Here is an 11,927-nt window from a genome sequence, read left to right on the forward strand (position 1 = left end):
TTTTTAACACTACTTTATATGCCAGTGTAGTTAAAAAAGTGTAGCCCAGATAAGCTGATGATGGCTCAATAGTTTTTACAGATAGCAGTCTAACAGTTGTTGGTTGTGGAGGGGCTGTGACTAACTGTAATTCACATTTTTTAAACATATTTTAAAAAGGAGTTCCTGATAGAGACATGAAACTTCAGTTGAAATCGCCAAGTAAAAATTATTGGCTGCTTCAGCCCATGATAAAGAGCAGGTGGGGGGCTTTGCCAATGAAGTACAGTGTTGGAGATTCACTGAATTGTTATAATGTCCAGTGAAGCTGTGAGGTTATTATTAATGTAACATAAATACTGAAAGTACAGTGCATTCAGAAATTATTCACACCTCACTTTCTCTCCAGTTTAATATATTGTTGGTTCAATTTTAAATTGATAAATTTGCCAATTTTCTTCACCAATAAACTTATTAAAACTCAAAGCTATAATCTTTCAAGTATGTCAGTATTCAGACTCTTTGCTGTGGCACTGTATATTTGTTGTCACATGCATTATTATACTTGGTATGTCTAGAACCTGATTGGAGTCCGACCCGTGGCAAATTGAATTGATTGGATATAGCTTTGTAAGGCACACATCTGTGTAGTGGTCCAACATTTCGCACTGCATGTCAAAAAAGACATGAAGGCCAAGGAAGTCTCTATAGACCACCACAATAAAACTGTGGTAAGGCATAGATCAGGACAAGGCTATAAAACCATTTTTGAAGTGTGGAGTGTTCGCTGGAGCACAGTGGCCTAAATGGTTGTGAAATTGAAAAGTTTGGAACCACCTGGAGTCTCCCTAGAGTCCCCTGTCTTTGGAATCTGAGTAACTGCGCAAAAAGGGTTTCATTTAAGGAGACAACCAAGAACCCAATGGTCACTCTCTAACAGACTTGCATAAGTCATCTGCTGAAATGGAGAGACCTGTTAGAAGGTTGACCAGCTGAACAGCAGTCCATCAATCTGGTTTTTATGGTAAAGTTGCTAGACAGAAGCCACTCTTGAGTAAAATATATATGACAGCCAACAACAGCATTTAAAAGGCTTTGGTCTTATAAGACAAAAAATGAACTCTTTGAGCAGAACTTCAAGCACTATGTCTGGCAAAGACCAGGCACTGTTGAATTTCCCCTTGGGATTAATAAAGGGGAAATCTATCTATTATCTATCTATCTATCTATCTATCTATCTATCTATCTATCTATCTATCTATCTATCTATCATCTACTTAATACATCCCTATGGTGAAGCATGGTGCTAGCAGCATCACACTATGGGGTTGCTTCTCAGGGGCAGGGAAAGGCAGACTGGTCAGAAGTGAGGGAAGAATGAATGCAGTAAAACACAGAGAGGAGCTTGAAGAAAACCTTCTCCTGAGTGCATGTGACCTCATAATGCGGCAACAGTTCGCCTTTTAGCACAATAATGACGCAAAGCATACAGCCAAGACAACACTGGAGTCACTCTATTAATACAAAATGACCAATACTAGCAGAAAATGCACTCTAACTAATCTAACTATTAGTATTATTGTTAAAACACAGTAATTTATTAACATTATATATATAAGAATTTAGAAAGGAGCTGATTTATTGTGTAATGGGAATACAAATGGTACATAGTGAGTAAGAAGATGAAATTTTTTTTATAGTTGTGGGTTGATAATGTTAGTTTTTTGCAATAATAATCTGCAGATAATATTGTCCAGTCTGTTCAGTCTTGTATATGCTTCCATAATTGTTGTCCCTTCCATTTAGTCACTTATTTTTGGTCCTATATTAGTTACCTTACCTAGAGCAGCAGGAGAAGGTGCTACTGTTAGAGCTGTTTGAACGCATACTGTGCCTGGCATCACTCACTAACTTGCACTGGGCACCTGAGTGGCTGTCAAAAGAATAGGTCTTGTCACACATGTGCGATTAGGAGGCAGTCAAAGAGCCTAAAGGTGAGTGAAACATCGCGAGATAGAGGGTTATCACGTGGTACTTACCCAAATCTCTTTTGGTCAACAGAACACCTGAAGAAAAATAGTTCCTCCACTTCCAGGTTCCAAAATGGCCACGACGACGTCACTTCCGGCCAACCATGATGATGTCACTTCCGGCTCCATCAATCCACCTCACTTCCGTCCAGTCATGATGACGTTGTTTCCGGTTCCTGTTTCCAACGTCACTTCCTGCCAACCATTTCCTGTACCATAATCCTGTTCTGTATAAAGCCGCCATTTTTGTCAAAGAAAGGTGTTCACTGTTTTACTTTTGAAACTCTGAATCATTTACATTCTTTATTGTCTGGGCGACAATATATGGGGACGGTCCCCAAAACTTTGTTTTTGTTTGTGCTGTCTTCTTTGGGGAAGAATAAACACCACAGTCTATAAAGAGAAAACGTACAAAATATAAACATTCAAGTAACCGCTCACAAGGTAGAACTGAAACAGTAAACTAGTTCCTAGTTGAAGTTGCACAGAACATTTCCCCGTTTTAAGTTGGATGAGCTGGGAAATTCTGACACTTTAAAACTTCATACAGCTTGATCTGTTTGAGATATCTGAACAAAAATTGAACTGTCTAAACAAATGTCTTTGAAGAGTAAGTGTGCCCGTCTCTACAAAATTGGCCCATGGCAGGCTGAGTTGTTTCTTGCAGAGAGACAGACAGATGTACATGGGCTTTCAGAATTAGTGCTTTGCATGGATTTTCTTGGACTTATCCATAAAAATAAACAAAGCTTAACCATTTGAAGAAAGAAAAGTCCTTTCCAAACTTTAAGCATGAGGTGAAATGGTTATACTTGGTATTTTGCAGCAGCAAAGGAAATAATTTGGTATTCAGCTAAATATCATCAAATTCCAGAAATAAATCTACATGAGTTGCTGAAGAAATTGAACTGGAAAAGAGACTGGATATTTCATCAAGATAACAATGCAAAAAATAGTTAACATTTCACGATGACGTGTTTATTGCTATTTAGTTGTCACATACATAGTCATACAGGACAACACACAGTGAAATGCATCTTTTTCATTTACTCCTTGGGGTCAGAGTGCCATTGTACAGCCCCCCTGGCGCATTCAAAGGTTAACGGCATTGCTGAGTAGGATCTCCTTTGGCAGCAACGAGGATTCAAACCGGCAACCTTTTGGACGCCAGCGCAGATCCTTAGCCTCAGAGCCACCACTCCACCCCTTAACATTTCACCATGACATGTGTTATGGAAATGGTAATAAACTTCATGTCTTAAATATTTTTATAATCTGGGGGGAAATCTGAAATTTACAGGAAATATTTGTAAGCTCTGATTTCTGCCCAGATCTGCCAGTTGGTAAAATCTGACAAATAAATTGTAATTGTGTAGAAATGTGTATCCTGCAGAGACTGTGTGAACTTATTTTTATGTAGGAGATTCCTAAGACATGCACATTGACCACAGGTGCCTACATTTTTTCATGTATGCAGGAAGTCTATGGATTCATTAGGTCCTAAACAGTAATGCATTGTATGATGCCTGATCTTTATTAATCCCCGCCTGTCTGAGCTGCCATACAGTATGTAAGACTAAGTGCATAACACACGGCATTTGGGGTGGCTGTAGGAAAGGTTTTTCATTATAGTACTAATAATAATAGTAACAATGCTTTATCAAGAGCGCCTGGAAAACCCTGGAAACATATATTTGTGCTGTATATTTTTGTTAAGGTACTCTAATAGTGGCTAAATTTAGTGGGGATGTAAACAATGCTAAATAGATTAATTTACATTACAATACAAAAGTTGAATGTCGAATTCTAATTTCCTAATGTGTTTATTTTGAATAAACAGCATGTAAATGCTGTATCAAGTATTGGTATCTGGGATTCTAGAAATACATAGAACTAATATTAAAGTTTTTCTCTGTTTAATTGAACCATGTTCTGTTTTTAGACATTCTTTCTAATCAGCTGCTTTCCATTCTGTTCTCAGATTCCCCTCTTAGTTGGAAAGTCTAAACATGTCTCGACTAACCTGGAAGAAGTGGCAACTCACCTTCATGCTGGTAGACAATGGTCTCTTCTTTTTAACTGAAGTAATTTTGGGATACATAGGAAACTCTGTCACACTGATATCAGACTCATTCAGCTTGCTCTCAAACCTTCTGTCTCTACTTTTGGCCATTTTAACCCCGTATGCCTGCCGATATGGTCCCTCCTGCCACATCACTTATGGATTGACACTGTTTGAGGTGGTGGGTGTGCTATGCAATGCCGTCTTCCTCTCGTCTCTGTGCTTCACTATTTTTGTGCAGTCTACCATGCGACTCATTGTGGCACAGAAGATTGATGAGCCATTTTTGATACTGGTTGTGGGGTCCCTGGGAGTGCTAGTAAATGCTGTGGAGTTGATTGTCTTCAGGCCATTTGGTTTCAGTAAAAAACACGTGTTCAGTTTTATCAAGATGAACCGACAGAGCAGAAAACACAGTGAAACAGGTGAGGTTTAAATTACAGTTGGTTGTGCTGAACCATCGGTACTCACCAGCAGTTGTATCCAGTTTCACTGGAAATAAATATTTAATTGTGTTTATTTAATAGTTCAAATTTTCTGACTGGACAGTAAACCTATGCTTTCTGTGATATGAAGAAGTAGGCTTAGTGGAAATGTTCTGTGGAGGAGGGGAGGGCTCTAGTGAAGAAAATGAGCACAAATCACCATTTTATTGAAAAACATCCAACAAATCTTCCTACCAAACATTTTCACCAAATTTTCCAAAATATCGTCAGGTTGAGGTTTGAAGGTCCTTAAAGTTCAACTGTCAATGCCATCCTACTTGATAGTTTATTCCATTATATTGCCAAAAGTATCGGGATGCCTGCCTTTACACACACATGAACTTTAATGACATCCCATTCTTAATACATAGGCTTTAATATGGAGTTGGCCCACCCTTTGTAGCTAAAACAGCTTCACTTCTTCTGGGAAGGCTTTCCATAAGGTTTAGGAGTGTGTTTATGAGAATGTTTGACCATTCTTCCAGGACAGCATTTGTGAGGTCAGGCACTGATGTCGACGTCTCCACTCTAATTCATCACCAAAGGTGTTCTGTTGGGTTGAGGACAGGGCTCTGTGTAGGCCAGTCAAGTTCCTCCACACCAAACTCGCTCATCCATTTCTTTATAGACCTTGCTTTGTGCACTGGTTGGTGTGCAGTCATACCGGAACAGGAAGGGGCCATCCCCAAACTGTTCCACAAAGTTGGGAGCATGAAATTGTCCCAAATGGCTTTGTATGCTGAAGCATTAAGAGTTCCTTTCACTGGAACTAAGTGGCCAAGCCCAGCCCCTGAAAAACAACCCCATACCATAATCCCCCCATCTTCACCAAACATTACACTTGGCACAATACAAGTCGGGCAAGTAGCGTTGTCCTGGCAACCTCCAAACCCAGACTCATCCATTGGATTGCCAGACAGAGAAGCGTGATTCCTCACTCCAGAGGACACGTCTCAACTGCTCTAGAGTCCAGTGGCAGTGTGCTTTATAACACTGCATCCGACGCTTTGCATTGCACTTGGTGATGTAAGGCTTGGATACAGCTGCTCAGCCATGGAAACCCATTCCATGAAACTCTTTATGCACTGTTCTTGGGCTAATCTGGAGGCCACATGAAGTTTGGAGATCTGTAGCTATTGACTCTGCAGAAAGTTGCTGAATTCTGCACACAATCAGAACTAGACAAGAGATGACCTAATCAGTTCAACTCTCAAAACTGTGCCTGGTACTCCAGGGGCCTCATGCATAACGCCATGCGTAGAATTCGCACTATAACATGACGTAAGCACAAAAGCCGAAATGTGTTTACGCACAGAAAAATCCAAATGCAGGAATCTGTGTGTACTCCAACTTCTGCGTTCTTCCGCTACATAAATCCCAGTCAGCGTGAAAAGTAACGCTCGTGCACGCGCATGCTGTCCCGTCCAAATTCCTCCCAGAATTATGCCTCTTTGAATATGCAAATCAATATAAATAGCCCTTAGGCTCAGCCTACTGTGAAAAGACAATGAGAAAAGCATGGGGAAAATATAAGAATTTCAGCAAATACCAAGTGGAGGCAAAGGAAAAATATACTGTTTGTTGATTTAAACCGTGGTATAATCAACAAAAGGAAGCTGATCGAGTGACATAGCGTGTTGGAGAAACTTGAAAGCTCAAGTTCACAAAGTCGCACAGTGCCGGAAATAAAAAAAGAAGTTATCAGATATCAAAGTCGCCATGAAAAAGCGAGTCGTAGCCCACCATCTGAGTGTCATATGAAAGCTTATTAGGGTACAGAGAAAAAAAAAGGCACACAGTGAGGAAAAAGCACAAAATGTCAACTTCAATCTCAAACTTTCCACTTGAATCACGTAGTTTATTTTGTCATTAAAGTAGAACATCATAAACTTCATCTTAAAATCGTTTAATTAACCAGTTTCTCAAATCACATCGTAAGTAAAGTAGCAAGTTAAATGCTTTGTTTTGTATTTGATCTTCTACTCGTATGTGATCTATGTGTGTGAATCACTACTTGCTTCTTAAACCGGCTCTCTTCCTCCGACAGGACACAGAATCCATTACATTTGTGATATTACAGTTCTCTGAATAACTAAAATACTGAGATGTATACGTGATATCATTTTCATGATGATAGGAGTTAAAGCACGTTATTAAACATGGGTTTCACGGCGCAGTGATTGTGCACGACCTTCGATGAAATTATTTATTGCAGCAGTACTCATGGGCGGCTCTAGGCTTGTGGCGGCCCTGGGCAGAGAAAGAATCGGTGGCCCCTTCGCCTGCCAATGTCATTATGGTATCTTATGCACTGTGGATGGCCACGTCCGTTGCGGACAAATGCATAGCCGCCTCGTGCTCATGACACAAGCGTTTAACTTTTGTCGAAATTTGCCGCTGCGTTTTTAGCTGTGTTATTTTCTCTTTCTGTTTTATATTCAGTATATATTGGCGTGGCCGCCCCTGCAGTCCTTGCTTTTCTTTCTCCAAGTAACCGATCGCCACACAATCAGCTCTGTAATAGACGTTAAGCCATCTGTAAGCTTAGAGCGCCGATTCTTCAAAACATTTAAGGAACATTGAAATATCTTCGTAGTACATATTTAATTATTCTATCCTTCATGCTAGTCCCAGTGAAGAATATAGATTATTTAAATGAAGTTAAAGTTTTATCTGTATAATACAATAAACATATTTTGCTACATTTCATCTTAAAAATTATATCTTCATCATATGTAAATACGCGCTTTATAAAGGTTGTGTAATATTATAACTGTAGTGCAAGTTTACAGGGAGGTAATTGTACTTATAAGTACAAACAGTTCTACAAGGAGCAATTGATTGAGTGCGTTTATAGTTCTTAGGATGAAAGTGTTTCTGTATTATATTATATTATATTATATTATATTATATTGTTACAGGTTAATTACAATCAGATGCATTACACTAATAAACAATTTGCAATTAATTTTTAGTGTATTTATAAAGTTACGTCAGGAAAGGAAAGGATAACCACACAGGAACAGTAGTACTGCTTTGACGCTGGATGCTGCCAGTCTGCAAAACTGAGCGGAGAACTTGCGTATGACAGGGTATGAGGTGCCGTGGAAATGTGTTTGGCTTTACACCAAGTTTAGGTTTTATACATCGGTATTTGAATGTGGAAACGTTCTTACGCAACATTTCTATGCGTACGCACCTTTTATACATTAGTGTAGATGTGTGTCCTCTCTTGCTGTGGCCCATTCCTTGGTTACGTTATCGGGTGGTATGGGTTCAGGAAGCTTCCAAGATGGTTTCCGGTAGTGCTGAGCCAACCCGCACCACAACAGTATGGAATTCATAAAAGCAGTGGTAGTAATTGTGAAACACTATCTTTTGGAAAGACAAATGCAGTGCATTTTATTGCTAAAATGCTTGTGGTGGGGCATCTTTTCGAATGACAGAGACACAGCAACTGGACAAGCACACTGAAAGACACATAAACATTATTCCTTTTATTAGGGTGGATACAACTGTGATATAGTAATCGATGCATCTGCGGCTTAAAGAGGGGGTATGGTAGTGTGGCCTGAGTGGTTCCCTGGCGCAATGCGGGTTTGAGTGTTTCCACACTGAAGTGCACAGGTGTGGGATTGCCCATGTCCGTCATTGATGCCGGGAGCTGCTAATCACCACACCTGTGCCACGTCCCCATTATATATAGTAGGAGCGCGAGTGCAGAGGGATGAAAAAGATCAGAAAAGAGAATGGAGGAAGAAGAGGAAACTGGAAGCTGAGAGCCGGTGTGGGTGTGAGCGAGTGAACAAGCAGGAAGAGCAAGTTCACTGGTAGTGGAAGGCAGCTGGGAAGTGAGCCCAAGCGGGGTGTTTGGCTGGCAACTGGGGGGCAGATGGATTGGGTCACTCCTGCTGAGTTTGCCGAGTAAGGCTTTAGAGGGCAGCGGAAGTCGGAGACTTCGGAGGTGGAAACGCCAGTGTGAGCGTAGGAGAAGTCAGCTGCAGGTAGGGCGACTCCCCTGGTACAGGAGAAGCAGGGGAGCTGCCAACTGAAGAAGGCACCGTGTTTTTCTTTAATGAAGGGACTGGTTCCAACCAAAAATTTAACCTTGGTTTTAAAGGATTTATTTATTGGGATTTTAACCTGCACATTTTCAGTCTGTTTTATTTATTCATTGAACCGTTTTGAACACTGCACTATTGTTTAGAATACTTTTTGGTTTGGACTGTTTTAAATAAAAACACTTCTGCGATTGGTGTCCTCATTGTCCAGCTTATCCAGTTACATTACCGATGTTGTCGGGCTCAAGTTCTCCTAAAAAGGAAGTGGGAGCAGGGAGCCGAACCCGTATCATCACAACGACAAACACCTCGAGTGAGAGGCTCACGACAGACATCATAGAAATTGTGGCCTTCAGTTCCACTGTTGAATAAATTTCGATACAATGATCCAAGACTAGAAGACCATTATTTATTGTGGCCTGGGCCCGCTAGTTTTTTAATATTCATTTGGTTGATACACTGGAGAAATAGAACCGTAATCTTGCAACGAGCAGGTGCTTTCTTGCAGTGTAACCAAATCTGAAAATATTCTTCCAATCAAAGTGACAGGTTTCATGGCCCTGGGCTATACAGTGTCCATGGTGTGATCTGGAGCCACTTGAGCTCAAGTCGCCTTTTCTCTGACTGAAGGGAAGTAATTGTGTGGCAGAGCTGGAACTTGAACCTGGACCTGCTTCTTTGCATACCCTTGCTTGGTTATTAATGTGGATCTTTCCAAATGCAGTTAGTGGTGTGGTTGCATGTGTTCACACTGGCATTTCATGCATTCACGTCTCCTTCTGTGTTATTCAGGTGACTTCTTAACAGTTGACGATGCATCTGATGCAGAACAGGCAACTAAGAAAGAGCCCCCAGTGTCATCATTCAACATCCGAGGTAGGAAATCACGCCTGGGTGTGCAGAGCTGTTTTCCTGGTGCCAGTGGTCTCTTTTCTGAATGTTACCATTATCAAGTGTAATGTCCCGCTTCTGTCTTCCTAGGAGTTTTACTGAACATAATTGGGGATTTGCTTGGTTCCTTGGTGGTGCTAGTGAGTGCTCTCATCTTCTATTTTTCACCCCTGTCACCAGAAATGCCATGCAACTGGAAGTGCTATGTGGATCCCTGCCTTTCATTTTTGATGGTCTTCATTATAATGAAAAATGCTGTTCCTCTCATCAAAGATGCAACCGCCATCTTAATGCTGAAAGTGCCTGATAGAATTCTGGTTAAACAGCTCAGTGAGTAGTCGCCTTTGCATTTTCGAGACAGCCCATATACCCACAAGCACCTAACATGCTAATTAAAGACATAAATGGCAGCGATGCCCACAGACAAAACCAGCTTTTCAGGGCTCATTACGATTAGACAGTTCCATTGTAGGATTTGTGCTGACAGTGCACCCCCTAGACAAAAATTATTGGTGTTAATAATAAAAACATGCTGTAGGCTGTGACAATATTATTTAAAAACAGCTATCCTTTTATTAACTCTTTGAGGGCTGAATATTTTTTTCCAAACAACTCAGTCTTCTGAAAAAGCACACAACACAATGGTTTCACACAAAAATTAACATGTTGCTTTGTTCTGTCGCAGCTATCGCTGTCTGTTTGCTGTTTTTGCTGGCTGTGTAGGATGGCAGGAATCTGCAGCAGGCTTGCTGCCTGGCTATCTTCACGTGGCGGTGGCAGCCACAGTGTGACGCAATCTGGTTTGTACCTCTTGTCATTGTAAGTGGCGGTCCTCCCAGGTGTACGTTGCCATAGGCACATCTGTTACACAAACATGTTCAGCACCGCAATCAGCTAGGGTACCTCACTTTCGTTTTCAACCTCCATGTCCAGATCACTTGCATCAAAATCAGAGTCTGATTCAACGACAATACGCAAAATGTTGTCCATAGCGTACTATGCTTTGCGCCTTCGCTTTGGTCTCTCACCAGGTGTTGAGGTCATTTTAGAGGCTGTTTGCTCTTTGCTTCTCTCATTTAGGTTCCTTTAGAGTCATCAGTTAACAACACAGAAGATGGTAGGAAATATGGAGTGCAATGGAGGGAAGTCCAGAGAGACTGTGACTGGGGTGGGATTTGAGGCATCAGCTTGAACCACTGCAGCACCCTGCTGTCTCGGATGTAAACCAGAGTTGGGTGTGGAGGAAGCCTAAACGTAGCCCAGCAGCACTGCACAGTGCTTGCTCATTAACCTAACAAGTACATTTCTGGGATTAAAATTGACAAAAACCTCTGCTGTCATGGGGAGGACATGCAAACCAACACTCAACATCACACAGCACCACCACAGCAATACAATATAACAGAGTTCACATGTTTGGGATCCATCAACATCAGGGTGCTTACGAGGATAAAGCTTCCAGTTTGTGGGGCAGTGGGTGAAGCCTTCCTTACTTTGCCATCGCAGGTGTTGTGTGAGCGTTGCTAAAAACCTTTTCATTTCTTCCTGAGCCCTGGTTATTAATGCATCGGACTTCTAGAATGAAGGGTGAGCCTCTTGTGTCCCTTAATGCAGCTGGCCGTACATCGACCTTGCATGGGGTCTCTCGGTTGGCCTGTGAGTGTCTATATCTCACTATAAACACACAAATGGCGAGAAACCTTCATGATTTTGTAAAATTTTGTATTGAAATATGATCTTAACGCTCCCATTTCTAAATTAACTCTGTTAATAAAATACCAGCTGATGACGGAAGACAGCATTAATGGTCCTTACTGTTTCAGGTGAAGATCTCAGCAGTGTTCCTGGAGTGCAAGGGATTCACGAGCTTCATATCTGGGAGCTGTCATCTGGGCGCAGTGTTGCTTCATTGCATGTAAAATGTGCAGACTCACTCGCTTTCGAGAGCATCAACCAGCAGCTTCAAGAGATCTTTCACAAAGCAGGGGTCCATTCTATCACCATCCAGCCTGAACTTACTTACCTGGAAAAGCCTTCAGGAAAAGAAACATCGTGCACAGCATCCTGCCTGTCCTCTGACTGCGAAACATGGATGTGTTGCCGAATATTCGTCAGCAGGACAGACGAACTAAAAGATAAAGGTGAAACGGTGGCTGGAATCCCCGTGGAAGTGGAGGCAGTGCTGCCCAAGTCTAGTGCTCAGGATCCTGACCACGCATGTGTTAGCAATGGCTAACCATACAGACACAGAGCCTGACACTGCAGCTGCTTTGAGGGTCCTGGTTTTAAATGGGACGTTGTTGAGTAAAGTGCAGTTGTATTCACTGGTTTGACGTTTTCATTGAATTGATCTGTTAAATCTAGATAAAAGGAAACAAAGGTTTTCCTGTGCTTTGTTGTTAAACTTCTCTTCAGGTGA

The 11,927-nt window shown here is 41.4% G+C and overlaps 1 protein-coding gene across 1 annotated transcript in view; it reads left to right on the forward strand.

Moving 5' to 3' along the window:
• The window catches only part of LOC120526879 (zinc transporter 10-like), a 102,208-nt gene extending 90,281 nt beyond the window's left edge, over window positions 1-11,927 (forward strand). The window contains exons 3-6 of the mRNA XM_039749995.1: window positions 3,991-4,063; window positions 9,410-9,493; window positions 9,689-9,838; window positions 11,332-11,927. Coding sequence (XP_039605929.1) covers window positions 3,991-4,063; window positions 9,410-9,493; window positions 9,689-9,838; window positions 11,332-11,744 — 720 coding nt within the window. The 3' untranslated portion in view covers window positions 11,745-11,927. The remainder of the gene's footprint in view (window positions 1-3,990; window positions 4,064-9,409; window positions 9,494-9,688; window positions 9,839-11,331) is intronic.

The sequence above is a fragment of the Polypterus senegalus genome, chromosome 3 (assembly GCF_016835505.1).
Source record: "Polypterus senegalus isolate Bchr_013 chromosome 3, ASM1683550v1, whole genome shotgun sequence".
Taxonomy (NCBI): Eukaryota; Metazoa; Chordata; class Cladistia; order Polypteriformes; family Polypteridae; genus Polypterus; species Polypterus senegalus.